We start from the raw sequence: 17,055 nt of genomic DNA on the forward strand, positions 1-17,055 counted from the left end.
TATTCACTAAGAACTAAATCTAAAAGTTTCTTCCATAGTTTACTAAAATAGGCTCTTTTTTTTGGACCTTTTATAATGAATTTATGTGCAGAGATATGTTTATGAGCCATTTCTTTGAATTTTCCCCAACTAAGTTTGGTGCGATCTAACCAATTGCTAGTGATGTATAGTTTAATAAGTGAACAGAGGATAATTAAAATGTGGAGTTGCATTTTTGATACTTTTGATGTAGGAATGTGAAGAATAGCTGTTTCCCACGAGAGTGTGGAGGTGTAATAACCCATTTTTTCCAGACGGACTTTCAGAGAACACCAGAGTTTGTAAGAATGCTTGCAATACCACATAATGTGAAGCAAGTCCGCTTTCGGACATGAACAACAGGTGCAGGAGGGAGATGTATTAGCATTAAATTTATTAAGAGTTACAGGAGTATAATAAGCATTGTTGTTGAGCATTATTTGTGTATATAGGAGTTTTTTGAAAAGAGAGAGCTCTAGAGTAGATTTTATAGCTGATAATTTTTGATCCTCTGTAATGGTAGGTCCAATGGTATTCCAGTAGTTGGAGAAAAGACAGTTTGAATCGTAGATCATGTTAGTCAATAGCTTGTAAGAGGATGATATTGTTTTTTTAATGCTTGAAATTGCAGAAATAACTTCAACTAGTTTGTTTAATTCCTGAGTATTGGGAGAAAAGTTAAAAAGTTGTGCCAGAATAATTTCTCTTAGTTGTCTAAGAATAACTGTGTATTTTTTATTAGTACCCAAGATTAACCGTAACTCGGGTAAAGTTTTAGACCTATGTTTGAGAATATCCCATACATTGAGATCTTTGATGAGAGGGAATTTAGTGAGGTCAATCATTACATTGTTAATTTTAAGATTTGGGTTCTGATGCAACGGTTGTAGAAGAGGTAAAGATCTTTCCAGATTGATATCTTTAATAAGATTTTGGAAAAGCCTGATTTTATGTTTCAGAGATTGAGCTAAATTACAGTTGTTCATAGAAGTAATAGATAGAAAGGGAATAGCCTGAGGATTAATTTTGTTAGATATAACATGTTGATACCAAATTCTAACCCAGGCTGGATAATGCGTTTGTGTTTTGATGTTAAAATTTGAGATAGACCAAACTCTAATTGAGCAGATAATTTTATAGTATAATTGGAAGTTTGGAAGACTTAGCCCCCCTTTTTCTTTAGGGTAGGTTAGTTTAGGGTAAGCAATCCTCACTGATTTAGGGAACCAAATGAAAGCAGCAATTTCTTTGTTGATTTTGGAGAAAAAATTATTATAGACTAACACATCCAAAGCATTGAGTTGAAATAGAAGTCTAGGTAAGATATTCATTTTCACAATAGCTGCTTTGGACAGGAAAGCTAAATTCATATGCTTCCATCTTTGTAAATCTTGTTGTATGTTAGACCATGTTTTTAGTAAATTATTTTGAAGCATAGAGGCTTGATTATGTACAAAATGGATACCTAAATATTTAAGGCTATATGTTATTCGGAAGGAGGATTCAGGGAAGTAAAAAGATTTATGGGAGTTAGGGTTTATTGGGAATATATGAGATTTTTTATTGTTTATTTGATAATCTGATGCGAAAGAGAATTTCTTTATGGCATCGAGAATTTTGGGTAAGTCTGTATTGGGTGATTGGAAATATAAATTGAGATCGTCAGCAAACGCTGATAGTGCAACCTGTGTGTTTAGTATTTTAGGTATATTGTGATAAGTATTCTGAGTAATATAAAGAAAGAAAGGCTCAATAAAAATGTTAAAAAGGAAGGGTGAGAGTGGGCACCCTTGTCTTGTTCCATTAGTGATCGAAACTGGCTCAGATCTCTGTTTGTTAATGTAAAGGTAAGTTTGGGAGTTTGTATAAAGTGTTCTAATCATATCCGAAAAGGAATTAGGTACACTGAAATGGGACAAGGTGGCAAACAGAAAATCCCAGTTGACTCTGTCGAAAGCTTTGGAGGCGTCTAAAGTTAGGGCGTAAATTGGATTTCTTCCTTTTTTGGTAAATTGTATAAGGGAATCCAGGGTTAACGTATTATCCCACGTGTGCCTATTACTCATAAAACCAGCTTGGTCAGGGGAGATTAAGGACGGGAGAACTTTTTTTAATCTACTTGCTAATATAGCAGCAAAGATCTTGATGTCAACATTTATTAACGAGATTGGTCTGTAATTGTGGGGATCTGCTTTGTCTTGTTTATTTTTTAATAGTAAAATAGTTTTCGAGTTATTCCAATGTATATCAGTAATACCTTTTTTAATAATATAGTTAAAGACTTTCAATAGTATGGAGGAGGTATTTGTGCAGAAAGCTTTGAAGAAGTTAGTAGTAAAGCCGTCAGGGCCCGGGGCTTTGCCTAGTTTTAAATTTTTTATGATGGCCTGGATTTCTTGAATGTCGAATGGGGCGGATAAAAGGGAGATTTGGTTAGTGTTAAGAGAGGGGAATTTAATAGAATTAAGAAAAGACTCCATCTGAGGCTTTAGATTATCACTTTTATGTCCGCTATAGATTTCTGAAAAAAGATCAAAAAACAGGTGTATTATTTCAGTATCTGATTTGTATATTTTCCCTTGGTAATGAAGGGTAGAAATTCTAGGAGCACCATTATTATTTTTTAGTATTCTTGCTAAGGTTCTTGAGGGCATTTGTGCCCATTCAGAATATGTTGCAATGAATTTCTGTTCTTGAAAGGAATAATTCTGTGAATAAAGTTCATATAGATCTTTGCGCGTCGCATTGATCAGTTCTATAGTTTGTGGGTCAGGGGATAATCTCTGACTTTTTTCCAGAGAGGAGAGTTTCAAAGATAAAGTATTTTCTTTTTTCATGTTAAGCTTTTTAAGAAAGGAAGCTTGGCTAATCAGAAAACCCCTCATTTCAGCCTTGCATGCCGCCCAATGTATGTCTGGGGGAATTTGGGACTCTGTGATATTCAAATCAAGATCTATTAACATGTTGTTAATTTTTTTAATTATATCCTTATTATTTAGTAAATTATTGTTAAGTGTCCAGTTGGCAAAAGTAAAATCAGGTGTAGTGAACCTAATTATGAGAGAGATTTTGGCATGATCAGAGAAGCATCTGGGCTCGATATTAAAAGTATTTTTAAAATTGGATAAGGGGTCTGAGATTAAGAGAAAGTCAAGACGTGACCATGATTTGTGACAGTTGGAGTAGAAGGTATATAGATTTTCCTTAGTCGAGATATTACTAAAGGTAATAGTGTCTATAAGATTAAAATCAGATATAAGCTCCTCTAATGCTATAGAAGCTTGAAAGTTGTAAGAGGATGATTTGCTTGTGCGGTCTAGACTGGGATCTATAACCGCATTCCAGTCCCCACCTACAATGAATAAGTGATTTGGAAATGAGTTCAGTATATTATAAATTTCTAAAATAAAAGTCTGTTGTTGTGAGCATGGACCATACAGATTTAAAAACATAACTGGTTTATCGGAGTCTGGTAGGGTAGATGTAAAATAACACCATCTGCCATTTGTGTCAGATTTATATTCATTAATAGTTTCCTGGAATTGTTTCTTAATTATGATGGCCACACCCTTCAAATTTGTGCTGTCACCAGCGCTTATTATGGATCTAACCCATTTTCTATTTTTTACTTTTTCCCCACTCAGAATTAGATAAGTGTGTTTCCTGTAGAAAACATACGCTAGCATGAGATTTAAAAATAAGGTGTAATAGTAATTTTCTTTTTGCAGTATTTTGTAAGCCATTTATATTCCAAGAGTCAATGGACCAGCTCATGGGCGTTAACACCAAACAAGGTATAGGCACTTGATATAATTAGTATACTTAAAATAATGTGTGAGTACATTACTTTTGTGTTGGGAAGAGTCTACCATAGGTTTGCGAAATAAAAGACGGGAGATGAAGAACCACTTCTGCTCTTTAACGGCAAAACAGTTGAATGTAAAGGAAGATGCAGCATAATACTTCTTCTGAAATAACCCGGTGCCTACCCACCCGAACCCCTTAAGTGAAGAAGTATATAAACAAGCCAAAAACAACATTAACAATTCTATACATATATACAAAGAAAATCTCATCCAAAAGATTATCAGACCAGATCTCACTTCGGTGCACATAGAGCCTCCGCTTGTAGAGAGTACACCAATTTTCATGTACAGTAAGCCTGACCTAAAGTATATAGATATATATTTGTAAGCCTGAACAGTTAAAACACAGTGTGTACAACAAAGAAGCTCTAAGAATACCGTACATAACATATTTGTTACTAGAAGCAGCAATTCTTGTGAGAATGTAATCACAACTGTAATACCGTAACATTGGCATATCATTAAAATCTTGATAAACTTATCTAACAGTATAATGTGTTACTAGAGATAAAACCCAATTAAAAGAGGTTGTGACTGTTTACTTAATGAGCTGCACAGTATAGATACTTATGAAGCATGTTGAATGAATATAAGTTTACACTGAACATATTCCAATAATAACAGAACTATTTATAACCTAAAAGTCTTGTTATATATGTGAAACCCACCCTTCATCTATGTTAACCTTTTGCTAATTTTAAGCTCTTCAGGTTAATATTTAAATGATCTTAGAAATCCTATTGTAACTACCCCTAACCTATTAGAATGAAACTATAATTTATTATAACAATCTACTATCAAACTATGTAATCTGAATGTACCCATGGGTATTTTAAACATGTCTTTCTTTAATACCCACATCTGTGTTAATGGTTATAGATGTTTATAAAAGCTATTAGCTATAACTATTACAGTAAAATTATTACAGTAAAACAGTAAGACACTAAAGGTATGTATGCAAAAATCTCCCACCCCAGTGTCCTTTGTAGTATGTAAACAAACACATATTATTACAGAGAAAAAGAAGAAAAAATAAGTATTGATATACTGAAAATATCACTTAGTTGGTTAAATTGCACTGACCAGCTGCACTACATACAAAAAGTCACTTCCTGGCTTCTAGTACGTGAACATTAAGCAGTTTAGCATATATTGTAGTATGTGCTTGTGCCTTTAAACTGCATAATTTTGTACATACTGGGGCAAGGGACTCTGCTTGTTAAACCTTCAGTAGCCCTAACAGCAAGAGCTGATCGCTAGCCAAAACTATACAAATGGAATATAAAAAAACAGTATGCAGAGTTTTTTTTCCCTTTTTTTAACATAGAGCGCTGCAAGCGCGACCGATGGGGGAATAAATTCACTGGCGCGCATATTGTAGAGTCACAGCAAAGGATATCCCGCTGGGAACCTCGCGGCGAAGTTACGTTCCTTGTTGACACGTGGATCTACCTTTAAACGGAAGAAAGACAGTTTTAAGTAGTTTAAACAGTCCTGGACCTGCTAAACATCTTTTTAAAACGCTGGGTAGCAAGCGACTGTATAGCTGAAGCCTCCGGTGAGTAGATTACAATTAAGAGAAGTACATCTGTAGAAACGCTCGTGCTGGAAGTTTGTGAGTTTATGCTAGTTCAGGAATCTTGCTAAATACTTTTTGAAATGTCTCTCTTGCTTCAATTAGGGATGTTATAGTGTATTTAATATCATTTTGGTAGAAAATCAGTGTGCTTGGAAAACGCATTTGAAACCTAATGTTTCTCTTGATGAGGTCTGAGCAGAACGGGGCTAATTTCTGTCTGCTTTCTTTAATGGAGACAGGTAAATCTTGTGTGAAGTTTATTTTATGCTTGTTCCACGTAAAGTTTTTATTTTTTTTTTGCTGCATAAAGGATCTGTTGCGTTGTTTGGAAGTTAAGTAATCTTGTGTATACTTGGCGAGGGGCTGTAGCATCTTGTCTTTTATGCAATGCACGGTGTGCTCTCTCAATTATAATAGTGTTTCTTCCTTCTTCTGAATGTAAAAGTGATTCAAATATTTGTTTTGTTATAGTAAGCAGGCCTTGGCTGTCATAGCTTTCAGGGAGACCTCTTATTAAAATATTATTGCGTCTGCTCCTAGCTTCAAGATCTGTAAGTTTTGACTGCAGATCTGACAGGGAGGCTGTTTTGGCACGTAATTCTTCTGATATAGACTGTATTTGGAACTCATTAGATTGTACTTTTTGTTCAAGTGTGTCTACCCTGTCCGCAATTTGATTGATAGATTTTCCTATGGTTGAAAGTTGTTCCGAGAAACTTTGTATAGCTGAGTGGATGGGCTGAAGGGCCTGTTTAAGTTCTTCCATGTGAAAGCCGGGATCTTCTTTGTTACTTGTGTCACTTTTGGAGGATTCAGTATTTTGTTTATTTGTTCTCTGCCTTTTTGAAAGAGCCTCCTTTTCAGGAGAAAAAATTGCTGATGCTTTAGCTTTTATTGTTTGAGTATCCATTGTAATAGAGTCATTTGTTGTTTTAATCTGCCTAGCCATGAGGAGCCGGAGGTATTGCAGACAGCAGTAGGCCTTCCTTAATCACTTTGGGAAGAGAAAAAGAAAAAAGAAAAAACCACTGTGAGAGCCAGAGAGGATGAGAGTCTGTTTTGCGTTTTTCCCACTTCCAAGGTAATGCAAGTTCCGCAGATATGAAGGTAAAGCAGCTCTTTTTGAAGTAAGTGTATCTTTAGAAAAGTATTTGAGGTGAGGAGCTCTGTGCATAAGCTGTTCCCTAGTCGACCACCATTTTGGAATCAATTTCCACCGATTCTAAAGACAACCACAAAGCATTCTACAGCTATGTCAAGAATCTCAATGGCAACACTCAGATCTGCTTTGAGCTACAGAATGACGGCACTAGATATACAGAGCCAACTGATATTGCCAACATCCTGGAGGATAGTTTCAGTGCAAACTTTACCCCCCCTCACCCCACAAAGGGCCCATCCCTATACTGGAAGAATGCCCCTGTAATCATGGATGCACAAGTTAAGACTGCACTCTCCAAAGCCATCATGGATGCACAAGTTAAGACCGCACTCTCCAAAGCCAAAAACACAGCATCCATGGGTCCAGACAACATCCCAGGCTGCGTTCTGAACAAACTACAGAACGAACTGGCACCCCACCCAAGTACCATGTTCAATTATAGCCTCACTTCAGGCTTTGTGTGCACTAAATGGTGCACAGTGATGGTTATCCCGCTCCACAAATGGGGCGCCACCATGGGCCCCGGGAACTACCGCCCCATTAGCCTGACTAGCATGGTCTGCAAGGCCATGGAATGCATCATCATGGAACTTATAAACAAAGACACAGGTAACCTGCAAACACTGGTCCCCACTCAATTTGGATTTGTAAAAGGAAGATCATGTCTCCTAAACCTGATTGACTTTTTTGAAGTAGTCACCAGAGCCGTGGATGAGGGTAAGGTGGTGCACACAGCCTATCTTGACCTCGCCAAGGCTTCTGACACCATCCCCCACTCTGGAATTATAGATAAACTCATTAGACAGGGCATAAATCCCTATGTCACAAGATGGGTGGCCAACTGGCTCACTGATAGAACCCACACAGTGAAAACAGCCGACTCCAAATCCGACTTCAAACCAGTGACAAGCATTCAGTCCTGGGTCCCCTCCTGTTTGGCATCTATTTCTCTGAAGTACAGGCTAAAATAGCAGGTCTTTGGCTAACAAAATTTGCAAATGACTGCAAACTGGGAGCCATAATAGAATCGCCTAATGTTGTGGACATTCTACAAAGGGGCCTCACTGAGACTGATACTTGGTGTCAAAGTCATGGCCTCAAGATCAATGCCAAAAAGTGTATTGTCATCCCCTTTGGGAAAAACACTGTGCCCATGCATTACGACATAGGTGGTAGCCTACTTAACACTGAAAGTGTGATAAGAGACCTTGGGACACAGGTGGACACTAGTCTCTCCTTTGACAATCACATCGCCACAGTAGTCAGGAAATACTTTTACGTGGCACACCTCATCATAAAGGGGTTCATCTCCAGAAAAAAAGAGGTCATTGCTCCTCTCTACCCATCCCTCATCAGACCCATTATAGAGTACAATGCCCCATTTGGCATGTACCTTGCAAGACATCTACAACTAGAAAGGCCACAGAAATACCTCACTAAGAGGATTACCGGCCTCAAACAGATGCCATACGCAGACCGTCTCAAAAAACTCCAGCTGTACTCCGTCGCTTATCGCCTACTCAGAGGCGACCTCTGCCTAACATACAAAGCCTTGTCAAACCCAAACCTGTTGGACATGCTACACTTAAAGAAACCCCAATCCCTCCAAGCCACATGCTTCAGGGACCTAAACCTTGCCACCACAATAAGCAGAACATGCTGGAGGGATAGATTCCTGTCCCAGAAACTTCCCATACTCTGGAACAAACTACCCAGTCACGTCAAGCAAAGCCCCTCATTAGCCCTCTAAGAGCAATCTAGACAATTGGAATGGAAATAGGAAACTCACCCCAGGGATCACTTTTGTGGCTCTGCTCGACAGGGGCGCAAGAAAATAAACTTCTTGGGTGGTGAAAGCCAGGGAATTTTTTTGGCTAGGCTTGTATAGGCCCTAGGGCCAATAGCCTAGTACGTACCTATGAACCTATACCACTAAGAGACGTCTACACTCTACTGACAAATCATTATTCTGCTTAACTAAAACTAAAAATAATGTAGGGTATTCCCTGTATTCGCAGTGCATCGCTAACAACTGGAATGCCCATCCCACTCCAATTATGAATAGCCTGCAACGTGAAAGACTTTAAATGTCAACTGAAGTAACACCTGATAGATAAAAGTCTCCACATCTGAAACTCCCCTGGTCAAACAGATACTAATATAGCTATCTGGGTTTGTGTAATTGTCTGGTGCACAAGACCGAATGTACTATTATCACACCTATACCCTCTTCTATCATCTCATCTCCTTATCTTCCTTGTGTCTCATCTTCTACTTCCTTCCTGTGGGCTGCTCTAACTCATTATCTTATCTTTCTATGTCCTAGATTTTGAGCAAGTCTTTGTAGTAACAAATATTCTTATGTAAAACTTAATCTAGGCATACGGATGATATTGCACAGCATATACCTCCGTAATTAAAACGTATTCATTCATAACCCATGTAGCTATTATTTTTAATCAGAACTGTTTGAAAATGATGCAATTGATGTCAGGGATGCATTAATAAAGGAACTGTTGATCATGAATGAAACTGACTGTAAATGATAAAATAATGCAAATATTGCAAATTATGTCCATGTCGTCTGTATAATGGTGCTTTTGTCACCAGGCCTCTGATGAAAATAAGTACCACTCAGTTGGACTTTCCCCATAAACAAATGTCAATAAATTGAATTTGCAATGCAGTCGTGGAAGGAAAAACATTGGGGAGTGTGTCATGTATGGCTAACAGAAGATATGATGCTCAGTATGTGTTATCCGTGTGTGCATGTGGTGTATGGCATGTATGGCTAACAAAACATGATGTTCAGTATGTATCTGTGTATGTATGTGGAGTATGGTGAGTATGGCATGTATGGCTAACAGAACATAAGATGCTCAGTATGTATCTGTGTATATGTGGATTATGGCATGTATGGATAATACAACATATGATGATCAATATGTGCTATATGTATGTATATGTAAAACAGATAAAGAGTAATGCTTTCCAGTTGCAGATTACTCCTGATGGTTGACTATCTCACCTTCTGGGGGTCCAGAGATGTGGCAAACTAAGTAAAAAAAAAAAAACAAAGCACAACACCCACCATTAGGAAATCTGTAATTGGTGTCAAATAGTCAATGGTCTGGATCTCTTTTTAGTGAGTTTACACCTGCCATGTGTTCCCTGTGGTCTGGGCATTAGGGTGGAGATTTCAAGGGGAGATGCAGTTGGTGTCAGGCAGTCAAATGTCTAGTTCCTTCGCCATGGGTTGTCCAGTGTCATTTGTCCCCTGTACGTTGAGCCTCTGGGTCTAGTTGCTCCTGCTCTCTACATGCTATTATGCTCCTGTACCACTGGAGTTGACTGTACACCTTTCCCATGTAGGAGATCCAAATGACACTAATGAATGGTATTGTGCAGGAAACAACACACACCTATACATATTTTATACATATATATATATATATATATATATATATATATATATATATATATATATATATATGAGACATTTATAGGTCAATCAAGGGAAACAATCCATATATGTACAATCATAGATTATATACTTCATATGACAGTGATAGTGGTACAGGTGAATGAATAAAATATTTTTGTCTGTGTGACATGCAAAGTACTGAGATAGATTTTACAACACAAACAGTATTTAGACTGAGACATGTGTGTGTCTGGGTACTTGACAAATGGCCTGATGTACCAAACACAGAAAAGCATACATATGTATTATTTAATATTGATATTTATAGTGCTCATGTCTGTCAATAAAAATGTAATTATCAGTCTACTTACATAGATAAGGATACACATACAACTCTATATATTATAGCAGGGTTGCAGTACAAAAATGTATATCTGCATGTTCAGTATTTGTGCAAAGAATAGCATGTGTAGCACAACAAGTTGCATTCTGGACTTTGATGTAGGAGTATGATGTGTGTATAGGTTTGAATCTAGTGTCTTTTAGACAAGTATCTCATAGCCTTGTGTGCTGGAGTGTTAGCATGATTTAGGATAGTCGTGCAATGCACACAGGATTGCTATACACCTTCAGGGTCACCAGTCATTAATTTATGATCATATGCATCTGACAGCCTACAGGATTGTGTGTTGGAATCAATATAGCATCAGTATTGGACTCATGAACCAATTACTAAATTGTAATTTATTAGAAAATACTGATAGAAAAAACCTCAACAAAACTGAACTACATGAATGTTTGACTGTATTGCTAAAGTAGATGCACTACTCCGCAAGTCATATGTCTATGGTTTGTATTGACATGTTTCCTGTTTTGTATCTCCTAACAGGCGACAAGGATTTCTCCAGGAACCATGCCATGTGTAGAGAATGCATGCACCATCTTGAGGAGCAACATCGGGAGAAAGGTACGAGTTCTGTGTATGTGCATGTTTGTTGACATAACTGGTGAATACCTTGATTACAGATTTCATTTTTTTCCTGAGCTGATAACCATATGCAAATGGATATTTTTGTTTCCCCATCATGCAGTACTATTTGTATTATATATATTGCCCTATGTTATAGGTGTAAGTCATAACAAACATAACAAATTGACAGGAATCATTTATTGCAGGTCATAATGGGATAAACACCTGTTTGCACTGTTGATCATATGTTCAGTTACACTTTGGTGACAACCTAAATGATGGTCATTTGTTATGTAATGCTCCATAAAGAAGTAATTTTTGGATAGACATTTTGCTCATATGATACACATATGCATTATATATATCTACGAGGTTGTGTTGTTTGTATATCTGTGCAATGGTTGTATTAGTACTCTGCTGAAGGGGCAGTCTGCCTGTCCAGATGTAGATGACACTTATGTGCATTACACAGGCATAGTGTTAACACATGCAAAGCCTCTGCATTTGTTATTTCTGACAGTGTCACATGAACTCATTTGGCCTCAATGTGGGTAGTCCTGATTTTGTGTTGCTATATATATGTTATCACATTTGCTATACATACGTTATCACATTTGTTGTACTGTGCTACAGTGTTGTGGCCAATGTGTGCTCAACTTAACGCACAAGCAGAAGCATAGCTGGATCAACCAGCACCCTGTGCTGATCCTATGAACTAGTGCCTCCTCCCTCAGCTCTTCAAGTGAAGAGTTGAAGAGCAAAAGAAAAAAAAAAAAAAGAGGACTTCCTCAAAACTTGCAAGATGCTTTCTGCAGTACCCAGGTTGTCCCCCACCAAAAAAATGGCCATACCATCTATTGGCACACCAACTAGCTGGCGAGATGCACAACAAACACACACACACACACACACCCTCCCTCCTTCTCCAGCCATTCAGGTCTCATTTCTGTGCCCTGCCCTGACCCTCCTCCCACACGTTTTATTAACAAAAAAAAAAAGTATTTCTAATTTTAAACTGTTGCAAACTGCTTGCTACAGATATCTGCAGAGTGCTATGGCACTTAGGTTTTAGTTAAAAAAACAGATTTTTTTTAAACTGTAGCAAGCAGTTGCTACAGTGCTTAGGTTTTAGACTGTGAATCATCAATTGACCTGCACTGCATTTTTGCTGATCACTTGTCAGTAACACATCTACTTCTGCTGAGAAATGCAAAACTGGTGTTTGGCTTGCTGGACAGATACTTTTTAATTAGTGCATAGCTTATGTGGATTTCAGTGACCTTCAAATTAATTAATTGTGAGTATGTTCTTTGCTAACACCCAAGGGCATGGTTATAGATATATGTGAGTCTGTGCTCACTGATCTTTTACTCCCTGTCATATGCATAAAGTAATTCCTGATCCTATTTATAAGGATGTCAAGCATCTGAGATTACAGCAATGTTGTTGTGTGCACTGTAATTTTGCATGGTGGACTGTGCTTGGGCTACATACTTACCCCTGTCTATTTTTCCATGACCCCCACCCCATGCAGTCTGTATATGTATTGTCTGTGCCCTATATACTTTCCTGTTTGTATGTTACCTGTCTTTGTCTGTTCTGTGGTGTCCATTTAGTTACGTTTCTTACCTACCCTTTTCTCCTCTTACATTTCTCAAGATTTTACAGGTCGTTCTTTTCTCCAAAAATAAATACATACATACGTAAATAAGGGGACTACTCGCACAAAAAAATATCCATGCCCCTCTGACCCTCCCTCTGACTTTTCTCTGCTTTCTTCCATTATGTGAGCCCGTCTTCTTTACCCTCACTCATCTTCTACTATGCTAACACCCCATTCCTTTGGGTGTATATATTACATGTGTTCCCTTGCATGCATCCCACACCCTAAAAATTAGATAAACAATTTTATATGATACTGGCAATATGGCTATGTAAGCCACATAGAAAAAACATTTTAATTGTTTTTTTTTTGCAGATCATGATGGACAATATCAGATCTATAAGGCATAAAAGGACTGGTTATTTACACTCCATAAACTAAAAGCAGCAATGCAATGACATAAGCATCACCAGAAAAAAAGCTGACACTTTTGCTTATTAACCTTAAAATGTCCTGCAACATCTGTCTCACTCCCCTATTTTACAAAGTATGATGGAGGTTTTGTCATATAATTATGTTTTCTTACAGACATTTTATGCTGTGTGTGCATTTCCTATCCAATAATCACTGTTATACTAAACTTACTGACTCTTTGATTTCCCTGCCAATCAGCAGTTGCAGTACTCTGATGCACTACTTGTGTACTGCACCTTATTAGTATATTACATGTTTTACCACAAGTTTTGGGCTAATCTTTTGGAATCTATTGCTATAATACCTTGTACTGCATAACAAGGGAATACATTTTTTCATTCATAATGAAACTGAGTTTCCTACTCATATGGTACAGAATATTTTATGCATCCACAAACTAGTCCCCTACATATTTCATTTATCCATTTTTCTACTCTTAGACTAAATTACCGATTCCAATCCATTCCATATGGCTTTATGTACTCTCAAATTTAAAAAAATCTATCCTGTGAATCATTTAATATTCTTTCTTTCTTTCTGAGGTATTTTTTTTATAATGTCAGGTAATTCTTTTATATTATTTTAGTAGTCTACTCAGGGTTATCTTCAAGTGTGCTAGCTTTATGTTTCAGTTATATTCTTAGTGGGCTATATTTGTAAGCAAATTATAACTATAATGGCAACCTAAAACAAAGACTTTTGTCTACTGTAATAGCTCCATTTTCTTAGACCACAGCAGTCCCATTGGTACTTTTTCCTTTAACTGTGCTCACTTCACTGTTTTTGCAGTCTACTGTCTCCCTTAAGTTTATTTCTCTTCTAGTATAACCACTTTTGAGTTCTCAGCCACTCTTTTTCCAGAGCTGAACTATTGCATTCTGGCTTGCTTTATCTCATGTTTTGCTGGTGTGTGGGGGTTTTGGTTGACCTTTGGACTTTGCATTTCAAAGCCCATAGAAACCTCCTTATATTACACAATTGTTGAAACCGTCAAGTGCAATGTTTTACTGTTATCACCATTGGTCAGATCAATGTGATACTGAACTAAGTCTCCTATTAAAACTGTGTCCTAGAGCAACAAAACCAAGAAATTCATCTACAAGCAGAGTGCGCTTTTAAACGGCATTGTTTCTTTTTACTTCTCTCTCAGTAGATTTGTGTCCGTTTACTTTAAAGTCAGTGATTTTTTCCTGTCTCTTGACAAGTTTTCAACCGACTTCATTCACCCATGCTAACACGAGCTCACTCCGCTCCCCTAACCCCAAATCCCATCCACTCCTCTTACTCTCCATTTATACTTCCATTGCACAACCCACAAATTCCTCTAACCAATACCATCAGTTCCCTCCAGTAGGAAAACAATCAATACAATTAATCCCAAAAGTAACACCCACTCTAGTTTACCACCCAAGACTCTCACAAATTGTCTTAATCCTTGCCTCCTATAACTATCAAATTACATCTCTACAACTAACCCACTACCCTCCTAACATTTACTATCCTGTTTACAACAAAGATAAAGACCAAGTTAAATAAGATGCCCCTAAGTCAGATTATTTTACTATTTCTCCTCTCTCTACCTGCCTTTATCACCAATTATCAAATCCACCTCCTTCAAATACTTAGGACTTCAACTACTCCTCACAAAGAATATCCACATCTACCCAGCCTTTCTCCATAAGACCCTATCTCTACAAACAAAACACATCTGATTTATTTTTCTATAAATATCTTAAAACTAAGCATCCAAATTTACAATCAAATATTAAACCAAGGCTAAAATATAACTGACCACACCCCTCCATCTGTAAAATATCAGTTCAAAAAATTAGCAGTGATATTTACCCCAACCCTCGTCACACTGTTTATAAAACCATCACTTCCAACCCCAAAATAAACCCGTCACCTAATACATTCCAGCAAAAAACAGAATCCAGACTCACCTTACGAAATATAAGTAGTATGTGCAATAAAATCCATGGCATGCATGCTCATCTTGCCTCACACACTCCTGATGTTGTCACAACTACTGAAATCTGGTTAAGAAAAGAAATAAAGGATGATATCACCCCCCCCAGGATACAATATACTCGGGCATGACAAACAAGTTTGCAGGTGGTGTAGCAATCATGCATAAAAATTCCCTAACCATTACCTTACTTCCACAGAAAATATCCAAATTTAATAATGCTGAACTACTAACAACACTCCAAAAAATTAACAATAGGAAAACTATATGTTTAACAGCAATTTATATACCACCAGGGAATAATGTTGATACTGCTGAAAGCATCCTGTATTGGATACCTTAACAAATTAGCCATGAAGCTGTAATACTTGGGAGACAATATAGACTGGCAACTTATAAATTACACTACCCCCACTGAATCTATAGACTTGTATAACTTAAGACAATTAATAACCACACCTGCTAGAATCAACATAAACTTCAGGAAGACACTCAACATTAGATTGGATTCTTACAAACAAACCAGATAAGCTGACAAAAGTAGGCTGCCTCTCAGACAGCATAAGTGACCACATACCTACATATGCCATTAGAATTCACCATAGCCTCAATAAACATCTGTAATCAAATATGAAATACTACCAATATCAGCAAAGTTATGAAACACAAATATAACTGGAATGTACTTAGAAAAATGCTGCTATATACTGCTGTAGAACACTTTCATAATGTATTTTTATAGAACTTAAGTAATGTAGCACCAGTACGTAATAAAAGAGCAAAGTCCAACCCAGCCCCATGGCTGACAAAGGAAACAACAAAAAAATAAACATGATAAAAACGAATAAAGCCTGGAAAAACTGGTATAAAAATATAACTCAAAATGCCTTTAAGCAATTTAGACATCTTAAAAACCTTGCAAAGCTCCATGTCAAACAAGATAAGAAAATATACTATGCCAACCTACAAGACAAACATATAAACTACCAAAAACTTTTCTTTATATCCGACCTTAGTGGGTGGATGGAAGACAGGCCACTGCTGAGAGAGATAGCCTCTGACCTAATCATTGTGAAGCCTGCAGTGGTTAAAGAGGAGCAGTACTTGCTTGGGCAGTCCACTCCAGTCAGAGCTTTAGGAGGGACCCCATTCCAAATGAATTTGGCCAGGGTTCACCTTGACTGGGAAGGTGGAGAAGGAAGCAAGCAAGTAGGTGTGTGAGGATATCCCTTCAGATGTCTTGATAGGGAATTACTTTGATAATGCAGTACCTTATGTGCATGCAGTTACACTCAGTCAGACTTGGAGACTGGGATGTGGGTCTGGTAACCTTGGGGAGACCCAGACAGACCCCACACCTGAAGCCAGGGCCAGTGAGGTGCTATTTTACAGGGAGGGAGCTACACTGTAGCAGTGAGCCTGAAGGTGAGCCAAAGCTACTGGTAGGTACTGATGTTTCCTTGGGCAGAGTGACTGCAAAGGCAGAGGAGAGTGGTAGTACCCAGGCTGACAGTGAGGCACTGCTGTCAGAGGATACTAGACTTCCTGTGAAAGGGGAGCTGGGAAGAGGTACAAAAAGAGAGAGTTGAGACAAGCTCAGCTCTCAGACCCTACACTGAGAGGCATGAGGGAGGTAGCTAGGGAGGCTCCTGATTCTCAAGGAAAAGGGGAGTCTGTATGCTGAAACAAAGGGTTACTGTATAGAGAGTGGACCGCTGAGGAAGGGCTAGAGGGTAAGGTAATACAGCAGTTGGTAGTGCCTAGAGCCTACCATCTGTCACTTCTAGCCATACCCCATGACATTCCTTTGGCAGGTCATATGGGCATAAAGTGTACCAAGAGGCATATTATGCAGAACGTTTATTGGCATGGAATTGCAAGGGATGTAACAGGGTACTGCAGGACCTGTGGACAGTGCCAAAAAGTAGGCAAGGCAGGAGACAAGGTCAAAGCTCCTTTGATGCCTTTGCCTGTGATTCAGGAGCCATTT

General features: G+C 37.9%; 1 protein-coding gene across 4 annotated transcripts in view; it reads left to right on the forward strand.

Moving 5' to 3' along the window:
• PDZD11 (PDZ domain containing 11) overlaps positions 1 to 17,055 on the forward strand; it is a 723,877-nt gene that overhangs the window by 143,108 nt on the left and 563,714 nt on the right. For 3 of the 4 annotated variants that reach the window (XM_044057429.1, XM_044057428.1, XM_044057431.1), the window contains exon 2: positions 10,939 to 11,016. In XM_044057429.1, coding sequence (XP_043913364.1) covers positions 10,939 to 11,016 — 78 coding nt within the window. Of the gene's footprint in view, positions 1 to 6,408; positions 6,545 to 10,938; positions 11,017 to 17,055 lie in introns of all 4 variants that reach the window. The other variant, XM_044057432.1, reaches the window with a different exon arrangement.

This window comes from Protopterus annectens, chromosome 15.part0 (assembly GCF_019279795.1).
Source record: "Protopterus annectens isolate FY-2018-M chromosome 15.part0, PAN1.0, whole genome shotgun sequence".
Classification (NCBI taxonomy): domain Eukaryota; kingdom Metazoa; phylum Chordata; order Ceratodontiformes; family Protopteridae; genus Protopterus; species Protopterus annectens.